Here is a 17,522-nt window from a genome sequence, read left to right as displayed (position 1 = left end):
GTCACCCTGCTATTTAACTTCTATACAGAGTACATCATGAGAAATGCTGGGCTGGAAGAAGCACAAGCTGGAATCAAGATTGCTGGGAGAAATATCAATAACCTCAGATATGCAGATGACACCACCCTTATAGCAGAAAATGAAGAAGAACTAAAGAGCTCTTGATGAAAGTGAAAGAGGAGAGTGAAAACATTGGCTTAAAACTCAACATTCAAAAAACTAAGAGCATGACATCTGGTCCCATCACGTCATGGGAAACAGATAGGGAACCAGTGGAAACAGTGGCTGCCTTCATTTTTTTGGGCTCCAAAATCACTGCAGATGGTGACTGCAGCCTTGAAATTAAAAGACGCTTGCTCCTTGGAAGGAAAGTTATGACCAATCTAGACAGCATATTAAAAAGCAGAGACATTACTTTGCCAACAAAGGTCCATCTAATCAAAGTTATAGTTTTTCCAGTTGTCATGGGCAGATGTGAGAGTTGGACTATAAAGACAGCTGAGAGATGAAGAATTGGTGCTTTTGGACTGGGGTGTTGGAGAAGACTCTTGAGAGTCCCTTGGACTGCAAAGAGATCCAACCAGTCCATCCTAAAGGAAATCAGTTCTGAATATTCATTGGAAGGACTGGTGCTGAAGCTGAAACTCTAATACTTTGGCCACCTGATGCAAAGAACTGACTCACTGGAAAAGACTCTAATGCTGGGAAAGACTGAAGGTGGGAGGAGAAGGGAATGACAGAGGATGAGATGGCTGGATGGCATCACTGACTCAATGGACATGAATTTGAGTAAACTCTGAGAGTTGTTGATGGACAGGGAGGCCTGGCATGCTACAGTCCATGGGGTCACAAAGAGTTGGACATGACTGAGTAACTGAACTGTGGAGAAAATGGACAACTTTTATTTCTATGTGGTTGCTCAGTGTCCACTTTACATGTTGGGTTTGATTTCATTTAATATGTTACACACAGTGCTAGACACCTCTTTCTGGTAGTACAGCTCTGCAACTTTCTGCATCTACCTAAGAAGATTTTATTGTTTTCATTTCCCTGCCTCCAGATTCTGGATGGTAATGCCAGGAGAGGTGGAATTTACCTTTTCTTTTGGTAGAAAAAATAACTTTCTGGTTGTGAGGCTTACTGAGAATTGGGAAAAACCAGGACATTGCTTCTATAATACAACGGAACATTTCAAGAATGTAATTAACATACAGACCTAGTGTTTCTGTTTTGCTGCCATTAACAGATGCCATTCTCATGTTCTTCTGGTCACAGTGTTGCTTTAATATCTACATTCCATCTCTTACAAGTTCAGTTTTTATGGTGATTTATTTTTTCCTAAAGAACTGAGATGCTTGAGGCGCTAGGGTACAGGGAAAAATGGAAATACTCTAAAATTCTCACTATTCCTTTCTTGCTAATCTTGATATATGCCCAGATCTTAACAATTTTTCATTTTCATATGCTCTTCTTGATTGCAGTGGATATCATCACAATATTCCAATCAAGGCTTTTCACTCAAATGTTTCAGGTAGGCTCTGACATATGAATCATATGTCTAAAAAAGAAAACTCAAAAAAGCGGCAGACTAGGGGCTCATTTGTCTTTGGCAAAGAGATCGCTGCTCCTGTTTAATTATTAAACAGATGGTGCCCACTGCCATTGACTAGCTGCCCAACTTGTTTTCCATGTGGTAACATGGTTCTGGACATCTGATGGAGAGAAGCTGTATTATCACAGTTCCTCATATCCACTTACACCCTGATTTAAGTATTAACATCCGCCCCAAACTAAAGCAGGCTGTTTCCAACAAAGTTAAGCTTAAATCTTAAGCTATCTCCTCCCTTGTCTCACGAATTTTCTTTTTCAGGTATCTCCTTTGTCTTTTCTTTAGATTGCTTCATCTCTACACATAAAATACAATAGCATAGTGAATCACCTGGGCTTCCCTGGTGGCTCAGAGGTTGAACAATCTGCTCACAATGCAGGCGATGCAGGTTCCATTCCTGGAGAAGGGAATGGCTACCCACTTCAGTATTCTTGCCTGGAGAATTCCACAGACAGAGGAGCCTGGTGGGCTGTATAGGCCATGAGGTCACAAAGAGCTGGACATGACTGAGAAACTAACACTTTCACTTTTTTTCCACTTTCACTGAACCAATTATCTGAATACTCCAGCTTCCACACATACTTTACCCTGGAATGTTCAGATAATTAAGACAAAATTGGATTATCTTTATTATTATTAGTGAGGGCAAATTACATTTAAGGTAGCCATATTAAAAATGAACAAGAGTTCAGGATTTAAAAAAAACCCAACTTTTCACACTAATGGACTTTTTAAAAAGATACTGTTTTTTCATAATCTGCCAAAAAAGCTTAAATTTTTTTACTTTTAGTTTCTCAAATTCAACATTACTACAGCGTAGGAATTGTGTAGCCTATAAACATGAATAACTAGGGTCCTGTTTTTTTTTTTTTTTTTCACAAGCTTTTTTCATGGTAGACAATTTCACCATAGGCAGCTTTTAAGATCTTTCCTAGTGTTAACCTACCTGTTTTTATCCCCCCACCCCCATTTTGAGATTTTTTAAAAATATTTCTGATTGTTTGAGCTTCCTAACTTTGTACACTTCTCTGAGGCTAGGGCCAGTTAATCTCAATGTAATTTACCATCCATCATCAACAACTGTTGACTAATGCTCTCATACACTGTATTTTTTAAAGTAACAACAATAACAAGAGAGCTCTCCCCTTTCCCTTTCTCTTTAATAATGTTATTTGAATCTAGGTAACTTGTTGAAATTTTCCATTGTTTGGACCAACAGGAAAGCCTAGGTTCTCTTCCAGCAGGAGCAGTCAAGGCCTTACAGTGCCACCTGACACTGGTTTGCTGTTGGACCTGACTTGAGTCTATAAGCATCTTTGAATCACTCAGACAGTGGATGTGGCTGTCATTTTTCAGGACAATGGGAAGTCTGCGGACTCCCCTCTAGAGCTAAGTATCCAAGCACCATCCTTTTTTCACTCCAATGTCCTGGGCAGCCGTGTGTGAGGGCCAGCCTGAGATCCTGGAGCCCCCGGAGGCTGCGAGCCCGGCGGTGGACGGATCTGAGCCACTCCTTCCCCAGGATGCTGGCAGAGCAGCCCGGCTGGACTCCGGGGAAAGAAGCTCGAGCTAAGAAGAGCGCCTCCTCCGGGGAGGGGCGGGAGCAGGGCTGGGAACGCTTTCCTAGGGAGTTGCCTTAAAGAAAGCAAGCGGGATTGCGGATCACTCCAGCTGCCTGCTTTTTTATACAGTTTTAATCAGTCGTCTCCACTCTCCTCCCTTCTGCAAAATTGCAAATCACCACCAACCTCGCACCAAAAAGAAAGAAAGAAAGAAAAAAAAACCTGTAAATCTCCTTCTCCTTTCTCGCCCTCCCTTCCCTCCCACCCTCCCTTCCTCTCCAGCTCGCTTGCCCTCCCTCCCTTCCCTTGCGGCAGCCGCTCGTCTCTCCGACTGGGTGTCTCTCCGACGGGACTCAGCAACTTCTTGGTTATTTCTCACCCCCTTTTCCGTTTTCACCACCTTTTGCCATGAACTGGACCGGCAGACGCAGGGAAGGCTGTGCTTTCTGCCCAAGGGAATGGTGGTTCGCTTCCTGGGGCCGGGTCGGGGAGGATCGGCCGAGGAGAAAGAAAGAGTGATAGAGAAAGAGCTGCATTAAGGAGAGGAAGGGGGACCTCCGTCGGCTGAGGGCCCCTAGCGTGCAGCAGCACCCAGGATGGCCGCGAGCTCTCCCCGCGTCCCCGGCTCCAGCTGCGACCCCCGCACGCCGGACGCCTCGGGCGGTCTTTAAAATCCTGAAGTCCGGAGAGACCCCAGAGGATCGGGGGTGGGGGTGGAGCGGAGAATGCTGCAAAGCTTTTCCAAGAGAGAAAAAGAGGAAGTCTGACCGCTTCTGCCTGTGCTAGCTTTTCACTGGAAGGCGTCTCTTTAGAGCATCTAGCCTTCTCCAGGAGTTATTCGAAAGCTGAAACTTTCAGTGCTCGCCGGCCTGGGAGCAGGAGGGATTCCGAGGGTGGGATTGCGAGAAAAGCGGGCGTGAGCGCGCGCGCGCGCGCGTGTGTGTGTGTGGCGGGGTGGGGGCGTCGGGGGGGCCCTCGGGGACTCCGCGAAGAGGGCGCACCATGGCCCTGCCGGGCGAGGCCTCCCGAGTCTGGGCCACGCCGGGACACTGGGAGGCGAGGCCGGCTCCAGCGGCGGGCCCCGCATCGCCCCGGGACGTGGGCTGCCGAGGCTGCTGGGGCGCCCGGGTGCTGCGGCCGCTCCGGCGCTCGCGGAAACTTTCCTCGGCGCTGTGCGCGGGCTCCCTGTCCTTTCTGCTGGCGTTGCTGGTGAGGCTGGTCCGCGGGGAGATCGGCTGTGACCTGGAGCGGAGTAAAGAGGAGGCGGCGGCGGAGGAGGAAGCAGCCCCGGCAGCAGAAGGGGGCGTCCTCCCGGGGCCGCGGGGAGGTGCTCCCGGGGGCGGCGCGCCGCTCGGCCCCTGGCTGCAGCCCTCAGCGCTGCTCTTCAGTGTCCTGTGTGCCTTCTTCTGGATGGGCTTGTACCTCCTGCGCGCCGGGGTGCGCCTGCCTCTGGCCGTCGCGCTGCTGGCAGTCTGCTGCGGGGGGGAAGCGCTCGTCCAGATTGGGCTGGGCGTCGGGGAGGATCACTTACTCTCGCTCCCCGCCGCGGGGGTGGTGCTCAGCTGCTTGGCCGCCGCGACATGGCTGGTGCTGAGGCTGAGGCTGGGCGTCCTCATGATCGCCTTGACTAGTGCGGTCAGGACCGTGGCCCTTATTTCCTTAGAGAGGTTCAAGGTTGCCTGGAGACCTTACCTGGCGTACTTGGCCGGCGTGGTGGGGATCCTCCTGGCCAGGTACGTGGAGCAGATCTTGCCGCAGTACTCGGGGGCGGCTCCGAGGGAGCATTTCGGGTCCCAGCTGATCGCTGGGACCAAGGAAGAGATCCCGGTGTTTAAGAGGAGGCGGCGGTCCAGCTCCGTGGTGTCCGCCGAGATGTCCGGCTGCAGCAGCAAGTCCCATCGGAGGACCTCCCTGCCCTGCATCCCCAGGGAACAGGTAAGGACCTGCAGCCCCCCTCTCACTCGCCTCTCGGGAAAACTTGAAAGCTTTTGGGATCCGCCACAAAGTGGAGGGAATTGGAGCGCTGGGAACAGAAGGAAAGACAGCCCAGCAAAGTGCCCTAACTTCAGACTTGGAAACCAGGGAGTTTTTCTCGCCCTCTCGCACAATATTTTATATCCTGAACAACAGGAACATGGATAAGTAATAAAACTAGATGGTCTTTGCAGGGTCTTCCACAGCTGAGCCAACTTTTTAGATGTGCTACACCTGGCGGATGACTTGTCTGTACTTTTAAGTGCTCTCATGTTTTCCTCCTTTAGCAGAAATGTTCGAATTAAATTTTTTTTTTAAGGGTGATTTTGAAAACGAGGATTTTGCTAGATTTCTTTGTTCTTTTTTTAAAATAGAATTTCTTTCTGTTTCTTTTCATAAAATTTCTTTCTTCTGAGAAGACAGGTAAACATTTATGGCAGTCAGTAAAAATATTCTAGAGTTAAAGCAAGGAATGCTTGAAGGTGAGGTGCTGATATACTCTGGTTTTGCAGTAACTCTTACTTGAAGAGGCTGCCTTTGGTGGTGCCCAGTTTGCTTTTTAAAATGTAATTTGGGGACATACATTATTCCGTGCTGATGTGTTTTGTATTAAAACCATAAACTTCAATTTGGGGAACAATATGTTGAACTTCAGAATTTGTCAGAATCGTGGACTGCACTGTTAGTGTCAACTTGAAAAAATTTCTCTTGAGTATCTACATACTTAGTGGATATTTAGCAATTCAAGTGGATTTATACAGGAAATAATAATTTAGGAAAATATTTCTAAATTGCTGGTAATATAAATCTTTCAGAGAGGAGGATGAGGAATCTAGAGTTATGAGTGAGGTTATCCCAGATAATGTTTAGTGAATTTGGGGGACTTATTTCCTTATTATCATTGTTTTGAGATCATGGAATACAGTTGCTATAAAGGGTGTAAAAGAACAAACCCCTATTTTAAAAGCAGATTGTATCTGAGGAGATCTTCAGTGTTCACCTCTCTACTTCAAACTGATTTGACACGTGAGGGTGGAGGTGGTAGAGAGCTGGTTAAGTATAGCAAGTGGAAATTTACACTTTTATCATTTAAGTTTATGCCTACCTATGGCACTATGAGGACAACTTTAGGGAGTGAGAGAATGCCCTAGGACATAGTAAGCTTTTTCTCTTTAGGTTATTCTGTGGATAATCATTTGGGTATTTCTAAGAAATAGCAGTCACCATATGGTGTGATGACTAGTTTGTTTCTCAAATGGAGTTAATCACACAGAATGTGGTTGTTTGACATTATTTAGCAGAATGGATGACAACATTGCAGTCTCTGTGTTTATTTTAAAGCAAATGTACTTATTTAGCTTTCCCTTTAGATAAAGCAAATATTTCTTGGGTTTAGCTTACTCTAAGGTTGAAGTTAAAAACAGGCCACTGACTGATACTTAGTTTTGGTAGAAATCTGGACATCACCAGAATAAAGTAAGCTCTCTATAAGCCAATTGGAGGAAAACACATTTTAATTTCTTTTTAAAGTCACTGATAGAACATCTTTTAAATGAAAACGCTGCTAGTTTAAATGTATTTCAAGTACACTTTTCTTTAACTTACAGGGAAATGTGACCTGATCATTGCAAAATTGAAACTTAATTTCTAAGGCAAATCTGTGAGTTAAGCATAAAAAAACCTGACTCCGAAATCACATCATTTAACCTCTGAAATTCGATTTCTGAAATTTCTTATTAACATTTGAGTTAAGGGTAGATTTAAAATGAGAAGGTGTTTAGGGGAGTTAACCAGCAGTGTTAATTAACCCATAGATTTTTACTGGTTTTCTCTGGTTTGAACTGACAAATGGATGATTTGAATAGCCTGCAGAATTCTAAGATAATTATTGAGCATTGAATTTTCACATTTTGCAGATGAGTGAGGTCGATCATGTATATTCATAATATATTTTGATCAGTTTCTTTGGTTGCCATTTTTTTTTTAAAGGCTATGTTTATGAAGACTCCTCTAAAATGAGAGACTATCTCTTATGGTTGATGGGAAAGCAAGGTGACATTTAGCAGAAATTTATTTACTTGAATTTTTAATGAGGGCATGGGTAAGTGTGTGCGTGTTACTTAAGGCTAGTTTTTATATATGACCCTTTAAAGTTGTTGCTGAGCATAATTGTGTGTGGGGGGGTGGGAACTGACAACATGCTAGGATCTTATAAGACAGGGCAATATCTCATACGTTAGCCTAACTGTGTGAAAAGTTCAGGAGCTATATAGTAAATGGCTTATCTGTTTTATCACAAGGAAACAAACTTCTGATTAAGGGTGCAAAGTGTACCACTGTCATCTGAATGCTTTATGAAATCAGGAATCATAATAATTATAAAACACATATATAATACTGCCCTGAATGCTACCTGATTAGGAGTTCTTTTCTGAAAGAGTGTCTACTGTTTAAGACAATCCTCAGGCAACAAGTGGATTTTAAGTAAAGGTGTAAGAACATAAAACACAGAGAAGCTGGCAGAGTCCTCTGGAGAATTTCATTTGGACTTTGCTCATTGTGAGGTTTAAAGGTGAGAGAATTCCAACCTTTTCTTTGTGTGAATGATAGCAGCCACTAGTTTAAGAGCTGTCTCTCGGCAATGACTCAATTCTGAAAGGTCAAGGAGAATAGATGATAAAATTGTCATAAGGCAAACCAAATGAGAGTTCCCTCCCTCCCTGCCTTCCTTCTCCCCTTCCTGAACCGTCATGAAGACAATAGATCAGCTATTACATACAGAACTGAGTTTTGCAGCATTGCTCATAATTACAGCTTCAGCCAAAGAAAGGAGATCGATCTAGTCTTCAGTCTCAGAATTGATGGGACACTGGGTGAGATGCGAATGAAGTAGGCTCTCAGGAAAGAACCGAATTGGTAACATTTCATGGTTTTTAACTCACTCCTACCGGCCCAGTAGGTTCAAGATTTTTGTAGATCAGTGAGTCAGACTGTACTTTTTTGGTTAAGAAGGCAGATGATTCCATTAAGGTGTATGTATCTTTCTTAAGTGGATGTTTATATCCCTGAGCAGGTATCACCTTGTCTTCCAAACACTAAGGTCCTTAGAATTTCTTGAATTATTAGAAATTATGCATGATTACTAAATGTTATTTTTCAACATAAAATTTTAATTCAGCACTTTTAACACTTGAATATTTTATTTGAAAGGGTGTCTCTTTTCTTGATACTCTACACAGTTGGCTGGCTCTTTGCCTCTAATTACTGGAACCACCTTATACATTGATTTTTGAAAGAATTCAAACCAATGCAATTTTATTTTAGTTACACGTTAAGAAGGATTTAATATCTTTGCCTATGGTTTCACATAAAATAAACACAAGCTGTATGCCTCTCACCTCACCGTTAATACTTTTGTACCAATTCATGACAAAATTCTTTGTGGTGGGTACACTCAGTCAGAAATGTACAGCTGTATACTTCATTTTGTGAGATTAAAAATCAAAATATTTTCACACACATAGGGCCTTAAGGCTGTTAATTAAACATATTTAGCAAAAAGATCTTTAGCAGGCTTTTTAGGAATGTAATGTTTTTGTAAGAGTCTAGTGGTTGGCTATCAAAAGTAGAATCAAGTTTTTCATTATTGATATAAGAACAATATTTTCAAGCAAAGAAAGCCAAAAACAGAAACAGCAAAGCAAAAAGAATAGGATACAGTAGTAGGTATAGTTTTCAGTGGTAGGCCTTCTTACATCTTTGGTGAAAAGTACAACTATCTTGCATTTACTGTGTATTTTTAAAATACAAAAGTATTGCTTCTGAAAATATAGAATTAATTGTTCTTTAAACTCCTAAATACATTTCAGGATAACAGAACATATTTCTCAAATTTAATAAATTTCAAAAACAGTTATACCTTTCTAATCCAGTTGTACCTTCTATCACATTTCGGGAGTCTAACTTGGCATATGGCTATAGAGAGAACAATATTGATTATTTATGACCTGCTGACAGAATTAAAATTAATTACGGCCAACTTCTAAAAACCCTAAAAAGGAAAAACAAGATTTTCTCATCCTTTGGGAAAGGTGAGGGCAGAAAATTTTTTGGTGTGTAGGGACAAAATTGTGATTTTATTTTGTGAATATAGATATTTAAAGCATACTGAAAAAAGTGTTTTAACTGACAGAAATAGTCAGTGAATCTATATAAATTTACAGAGGTTGGAAGGAGGCAAACAGTAATTTCACTCTTTCTGTATTGAGTCTAAAGTGTAAAAAAGTTAAAACTGTAGAACTGAAAGAAATGCTGTGTATGCTGGGCTGTCATGTTAATTAAATAAACAACCAGAACAGTGACTCTGTGTATGAAATACATTTTGAAAAGTCTAGGGGGGAGGGGGTTCAGGCAGGCAAGGGTGAGTGACACTGGCATGAAAAAACATTCATTATATCTGTAGTGACATTTGTGTGAATTTGCTGTACTCTCTTAGGAAATACAGCTCTGAGAAGAATCTCTTCAGGACTCTAGGTGAATAAAAGTCTTCACCAAGTTTAATTTCACTTCCTTTTTCAATAAGTTCTCATTTATTATGTTGAAGTAGGATGTTTGTGAACCTCAAAATTAGAAATCTGCATATATATTATATTTTAAGATTGTTGATTAATGTGATTTGTGCCAGTAACAGCCCAGTAGTCTATGTACACTTCATTAAAAACTTGGGTTATTTAATCTTAGTAAGAGTGAGTTTATTTAGGGTGTAGGGGGCAGAGTTGGATTTTTCAGAAACCCTTTTTTGCATAGGGCAAGTTTCTTGAGCTTTGTGAAATCGGACACAATCCTACATGTTTCTGGTGAATAGTTTTCATTGGCTGTGTGTGTGTGTGTGTGTGTGTGTATGCGTGTGCATGTGTGTGTGTGTGTGTGTGCGTGCGTGCTGAGTTGCTTCAGTCGTGTCTGACTCTTTGCGACCCCATGGACTGTAGCCCGCCAGGTTCCTCTGTACAAGGGATTCTCCAAGCAAGAATATTGGAGTGGGTTGCCATTACCTTCTCCAGGGGGTCTTCCTGTCCTGGGGGTTGAACCTGTGTTTCTCAAGTCTCTTACGTTGGTAGGCAGGTTCTTTACCGCTAGCGCCACCTGGTAAGCCTTTCATTGGCCATGTGTCTTCTATTCCATGGAGTCTCTACCTCTCTTTCCTCTTCTGGGTGTGATATTAAAAAGAAGCTTCAAGTGTATTAAATTCAAAACTCAATTTGTGTTTATTTTCTATTAGTACATTCCTATTTTCAAGGAAGCTCTATCAAATAATTCAGAATAAACCAGGAGATTCAGAGACACCTCCATATTCTTGCACTTAAAGCTGTGCTCTTAATATTCAAATGGACATTAGTTCCTTTACATAGAAATTTAAATGCTTGCAGGAATTACCTCACAGTATATACTTTTACTATTGGTAGTATTTTTTTTAAAGTTTTTTGTTTATGTTTTCTGTAAGGCTATCCTAGGGAATTATCTCCGTGTTGCACTTGAGAATGTACACTTGCACAATTGTCAGCATAAAATACACAGGTTTGATTTCTGGGGGAAAGAAGTCTTAAAAAGATGTGCAGAAGTCATAGTTCAGAGAAAAAGTTGTTAGGTACTGATTGCTGAAAATATTAGTTGGCCGTATGCGTTCTCCCAAAATGTCTGCTATTTTAGAAGAAGATGCTATCCTTAGCTAATGTTATTCATTAAAGTGTTTGGTCAGTGAACCTACACGATGTCAAGTCAACATGTTTTGTCTGTGCATGAATAAGCCTTGTGCTAAAAAGCATACAAATTCTATACAGGTACAATGTAGCACCTTGGCTCTTCAGAGCTTAGAGCCTAGTTAGGATAATTAGATATCACCATAAGAAAGGGAGAAATCACAGTAAAGTATGGAAATGACCTCTGAGGTAATCACTGAAGCAGTGCGTATCTTAGAGCAGATTTTAAATCTAGAGCCAGAACCGTTCATCTCATCTCTGAAATTTTATGCGAAAGTTCATCCTTTCATTTTTTGGGGGAAAAATCTTATGTTTTCATAGATTTTCAGAAGGTCCTCAATGCATAATGGTTAAACATAATTGTTTTAGGTTTTGAGCAGGTTTAGGTTTTGAAGGCAAGGAGAATTATTTCTTTGCAGTGGAAAGTAATTTAGTATACATTAGTAGGACTTCTGAAATAAAGATAATATAAGATTTGGGACGCGTTACACACACCTCAAGCTAACACAGTGGTGGCTTTCCTATCCCGAGGTGTAGTCTATGGCTTAAGGAATTTGTTGCAGCGAGATCTTAAAATGCGTAATTCCGTGCAGGCTGTAGTTAGGAGACTAGAATAAGTCTGATTTTAGAGAAAAGGAAACGGAGGGAGAATCAGCTAAAAGTATGTAGCAACCTGAGGTAAAATGTTGACTTTTATCCAGTTCTCTGTTGGACTTGAATCTGCTGCTGGGGAACAGTGGAAAAAGAGTTAGGCAGATCATTTTAAACCCACCAATCACTTGTGATTTTACACTGGAATCCAACTCTAAATTCTCATTCAGGATTAGAAGATTGAATAAAACCCATTGAATGTACAGATAACATAACACAAAACTCTAGAGCCCTTCAAAGGTGAGTTTTCTGGTCATCTACCAGGCAGCCTTTAGACTGTATTATTCAAGACTTTGTCCCAGAAATGAATATCAATTGCATTGCAAAGTCCTACTTTGTGGAATCATTATCTCATCAAAGACGAGTGCATGATGGTGGTTTAAATATTGATTTTTGTTTTCATTTCAGTTTTTAGTGAATCGATTTAAAAATGATCAGGATTTCAAACTTCAAGGTGAAAAGGAATCTGCACATGGTAAAGCATTTCTTTGCTGGCAAAAACAGCTGGTGGTTTTTGTTCATTTAAATTATTCTTCATGGCTTCTGTGGGAATCCATTAAAATATAAGTAAATAGGATGTAAGTTTTTTAGAGGCAGTCATGAGAAACATTACCATTTAGAAGATGGAAAGCTGTTTGGGAAAAGTCACAAACTAAACAACTTCTGCTTATTTGATTTGATAAGAGCTGTCATTTATTATTGAGGAATCTGAATGATTATTACAGATTTTAAGTATTTCAAGTCCTGCTAAGATGATAATAAAAGTACTCAGGTGTATTCATGTTTTTTCATGCTAAGAATATGGAGAATTGTAAGGAGCACGTGATGCCTGTTGTGTGTGTTTATGTGTGTGCGTACATGTATGCATGCCTGGGTATGTGCAAGACTTTTTCCTCTGCCAGGAAATTGCTTTACTTGCATCAATTTAATGGAGAAACAGTGTCACCCAGTGGCTTTGATGAAAACAGTCCTGTAAACATTATAGATAAGCGCTGTCCAATAGAAATATAACAGGAGCAAATTACTGAATTTTATGTTTTCTGATAGCCTCATAAAAAAGTAAAAAATAAATAGGTGAAATCCATGATAATACTGTTTAATTTAATCAATTATATCATGCTAACATAAAATCAACATATAAATCAAGATATTTTGCTTTCTGTTTTTTTATGTGTGTGCTAAAGTCTGATTTTGTGTTGTATGTTATCCACTTACAGCCCATTTCAGTCTGATGTAGCTACATTTCAAGTACTTGATAGACACATGTGGCTGATGGTTAATCTTTGGAATGTTTTTAAAGAGGTGAAGTACTTGAATACTAATGTTACCTCTTCCATTATAATGGAAAATCCATGTAGATTTTATGATAGCACTTAATATACAACTGTTCACATTTGTATGTAATCTTGATAGCTCATTTTTGTATCGCTTGCTGCTCTAATAGTTGGCTTTTCCTCCTTTGACGTTACTGCACATATTTTAAAATATGTTGATTTTAATTGGAGGGAGAGTTTAACAGAGTCCTTAATGAGGAAGCATTTTGTTAACTTGATGTATAACACAGAATCAGTGTTACCAGCTAATTATGAATTTGCCTTTCAAAGTGTGATTCGTTAACAGGGATGGCTTATGGATATAGTGTCAACACGTGATCAGCCATGGTGATTAGTCTGTTATTGGGTTATCTAACGTCTCTTTAGAAATGAAAGTGCTTATGTTTATAATGCATGTCGTTATCTTGGTAACTTAGGAAACTTAAGTGACAAACCTGCTAGTAGCTTTAATGGATGAAAATTCTAACAGTGTCTGTAAAAGGCTGATGACTCCTTGCTATTGCTTATGTAAACACCACTCTCATACATATACAAAAGGAAAATGCTTCTATTTTGTGTCCAGAAAGGACTAGAAATTTTGATAATATGTAATTTCTAAACTAGGAATTGAGATTAGGTGGCTTTTGAAACCCTGTGTGATTTCAAACTTCATGAACCTAGAAAAATGTGCAGATGAAAAAGGCAAACTTTAAAAGTCCCACCATCCTGGGACTTCCGTGGCAGTCGGGTGGTTAAGACTCTAAGCCTTCACTGAAGGGGTTAGGTCACTGGTCAGGGATCTAATACCCCACATGACACCACCAAAGATTGAAAAAAAAATTAAATGATGCCTCTTGCCCCCCTTACACTCTTTACCTTCTTTCCATCTCCTTCCCTCAAACTCTATGAATTCATTAATTCTAGGCATAGTTCCAATATTACATTGAGAATTGATGAGAAGACAACTTTTGATTTGATATATGGCATGATCCTTTACATACATAGATGTATAGAATTATTTTTTAAATAGGCATTTATTTTGTGCATATTGGTTTATAATCTGTATGTGTTATTTATTGTATGTTTTTTAATTTATGAATTTCTCCCTTCTAAAGTAAGACATTATTTATCTTTGCATTAGAGAATAAAAATACAGAGGTACGTAGGTTTTCATGTATAACTTAGGAAATAATCTAAAAAGAACAAAAGGTAATAGAATCAGGATATACAATGAAGCACATTTATCTAAAAAGAAATAATGTGGACTCAGTCTCACTCCTGGTGAAGCTGGTTTAATTCAGCTTTCTTTGAAGTAACTAGCTGAATAATAAAAAGCTATATAGTAATCGTAACTGTTACTTGAGTTTGTATTTAATATAACAAGTCATTCACCCTGGCTAATTCTGAAATTACTTTAAATTAATGTAGAGGTTGGGCTTGTAAATTTTTTTTTTTTTTTGGCCAGTCTTTTCTTATAATGTCCTGTGTGTATGTGTGTGTGTGTGTGTGTGTGTGTATGTGTATAAATATTTTTCCAAGTAATGCATTTTATTTCATTTTTTTTAAACAAAATAGGTTCTTCTCACTCAGAGTGTGTTTAAAAATTTAAGGAATGCTTTTCTATCCCCCACACCCCACTGTACCTTGTCAGAATTTTGAAATAATTTTATGCAAGAAGCTTGTGGTTTAAATTTAATAGAATGTTAATAGAATTTTTCCACCTTCTGAAGTAAGTTGAAATAACTGAATATGCTGTGTCTGTGGCAAGTGTTTCCTCCTCTTCAGATATAATCCACTTAAATGAGCCTAATGGAAGTTTGAAGTCATAGAAATTTGGCAGGGGGAATGGTTTATTTGGGGGCAACCCCTGTGGAGTCAGCCTTCTTTGGACGTTTTTAAGCTAGTTTGAGCTCAGAGAAGGGAAATGGTTCTTATTTTTAAACTAAGTATTTCAGAGGATGAAGTTAACAGGTCTGCTTAGGAAATGCTCTTCAGGAGGCAATGGTAGTCCTATACAAAACAACCCCCTTGTTTGGGTGTTAGCAAACACCTAACTCCGCAACAATCTCCCAGAGAGGTGGGAGAGACATCCTAAGCTGCCTGGGCTCCCCGAAAATCTACTTTCTAGGCTCAAGAACTGAACAAGTCACACTCCTGTCACAACATTCTCATTATAAAAGGAATCAACCCTTCTTCCCTTCCTTGTGTCAGCCATCAGTATTTTTTTTAGACAATTCCAGTGTCTTGCTCATTGTATGCACCAGCTAGTGGAATAAAGGGACGGAGAAGAAAGAAATGATTTTACTCTGAATATTTATCCCCCAATCTCCTGAGACTGAACTAGTGATTAAACCTATTGAAGTAAACTTCTGTAGAAAAAAGTAGCCTATTCACTAGTCTGTGAATTTACATTTTTAAAATATTAATACTTTTATTACTATAAAAATTTATCTGTACAGTTCTCCATAGTGGCTATATCAATTTACATTTCCACCAACAGTGCAAGAGGGTTCCCTTTTCTCCACATCCTCTCCAGTATTTACTGTTTTGTATTATTGTTACTATTATTGTAGATTTTTTTTGATGACGTCCATTCTGACTGGTGTGAGGTTTCCTCACTGTAGTTTTGATTTACATTTCTCTAATAATGAGTGATGTTGAGCATCTTTTCATGCGTTTGTTGGCCATCTGTATTCCTCTTAGGAAAAATGTCTGTTTAGGTCTTCTGCTCATTTTTTGATTGGGATGTTTGTTTTTCTGATATTGGACTGTATGAGCTGCTTATGTATTTTGGAGATCTAATTCTTTTTCAGTTGTTTCATTTGCAATTATTTTCTCCCAATCTGAAGGTTGTCTACATAGATACACTGCCATGTGTAAAACAGATAACTGGTGAGAAGCTGTTATATAACACAGGGAGCCCAGCCTGGTGCTCTGTGATCACCTAAAAGGGTGGGTTGGATGAAGGGAGGGAGGCTCTAGAGGGAGGTGATATATGTATAGTTATGTCTGGTTTGCATTGTTGTGTGGCAGAAATTAATACAACATTGTAAAGATGTTTCGTCCAATTAAAAATAAATAAAAATTCAAAACATAACTTACAAAGATTCTCTGGCATGTGTCAGATAAGGAGCTGAACTTGCCTGTGCCTTTCGTGGTAGGAAACCCCACTCAGCATGAGTCCTAGATATTTATTTTTAGCTCGCTTCCAACTGAAAATAACCAAACCACCCCCAAGACCAATGTGGTATGAACTTCAGAACAGTATCTGAAGTTAGGGTATGTTTTTCAGAAAAATAAAAGTTCAAGTCTTTTTCATGTACAACTAATGCTTTAATTGAGAAAGAATCGACTTTGAGATTTGTTCCCATGGCTTTCTACAAAGTGTTGGTAGGTGTTCAGCTACACCTTTTTACAGTTAGTCTATATTCTTGTTAGAGGTTCTTAGTGAATTGCTGTTTCCTGAAAAGTCTCATGTAGAGTAACTACTGTCTCCTTTTTATCTTTTAATTGTGCTCAGTTACAAAATATAATTTGAGCACATTGCTTCCAGGGATGACTTTGTGAAATTAGCTTTTTTTCAAATGTCATCCAACTGTAGTGCTAGCCCAATTGTGCTGAATAATCTAGAAGTTTGGTAGCATAATTTCAGAGTCCAGAGGAATTTAAAAATGAACAGTTCACAAGATTTCATCGGAATGACAGGTTTTAATTTATCCAATCAATTTTATGGTCTCTCTAGTTTTTAATAGAACCTGTTAAAATAGAAAGAAAGTTTTAAGTTAAATAAGAATATTTTGTTGCTGTATTTTAACTCTTAATAGAGAGAGATTGTCGTCTCCTCTCACCGAAAGCAGACATTTCTCTTCTGAGTATGTTAAGTAGATTATCATGCCTTTAAAAGAACTAGGAGTACAGTTTAGAAAAAAAAAAAAGTTATTTCCCACTTTCTTTTCCAGAAAAAAGTTTCTTTTAGTTTGTGGATGTCAAATGGTCTCATATATCTTTTAGAAAGGCTACCTCTACTGAAAATTTGAGAGTTTCAGGTATCTTTGAATATATTTAAAATCTGAATGTTGCTTCTCTTTGAAAACATAAATTACAAACTGAGAATTTAGTTACAGATTAATTCATCTTTTGAAATAAACAAGATATATTCTTTAGTAAAGGAGCCATTTCTAAATTTATTTGACATTTTTGTCAAATGTAAAATAGAATAAAAAATTTAGGAGCAAAATCTTACTCTATTTTCATTTTAGTACAGGAAGCTAACCATTTGAATAGTGTCTGTTTTTACTCTTAATGATTTGTTTGTGCTACAATTGAAATTGTTTTTGCTAGATAAGCAGGGCCTAAATTATAGCAGCTATTAAGGTCTCATTTTGTCCACTTCTCATTCTTTTTACTTGAATAATAATGGGATTAGCTCTTCTTCACTCCTTCAAAGAATGACAAGAGCTTTTAAATATATTCAGTGGAATTTCTGTAAGCCACTAACTAGTCCTTATTGAAAAGTGTGAGAATTCGATTGGCATTGTTGGATCAGGATATAACTAAACACTGATTAAGTAAATTATCTAAAAACCAAAGTAGCATTCAGAAGTGGAAACTGTCCATAATAAATGAGGGAAAGAAATGGAAGCTAGTATTTTGCTTG

General features: G+C 39.3%; 1 protein-coding gene across 1 annotated transcript in view; it reads left to right on the top strand.

Moving 5' to 3' along the window:
* Nucleotides 1–4,136: 4,136 nt before the first annotated feature.
* Nucleotides 4,137–17,522, top strand: part of PDE3A (phosphodiesterase 3A) — a 368,430-nt gene continuing 355,044 nt past the window's right edge. The window contains exon 1 of the mRNA XM_004007550.6: nt 4,137–5,106. Within this exon, the coding sequence (XP_004007599.3) occupies nt 4,174–5,106 (933 nt within the window). The 5' untranslated portion in view covers nt 4,137–4,173. The remainder of the gene's footprint in view (nt 5,107–17,522) is intronic.

The sequence above is a fragment of the Ovis aries genome, chromosome 3 (assembly GCF_016772045.2).
Source record: "Ovis aries strain OAR_USU_Benz2616 breed Rambouillet chromosome 3, ARS-UI_Ramb_v3.0, whole genome shotgun sequence".
NCBI classification, from domain to species: Eukaryota; Metazoa; Chordata; class Mammalia; order Artiodactyla; family Bovidae; genus Ovis; species Ovis aries.
Note: the sequence above shows the minus strand (reverse complement) of the source record. Positions and strands in the feature narration are given on the sequence as shown.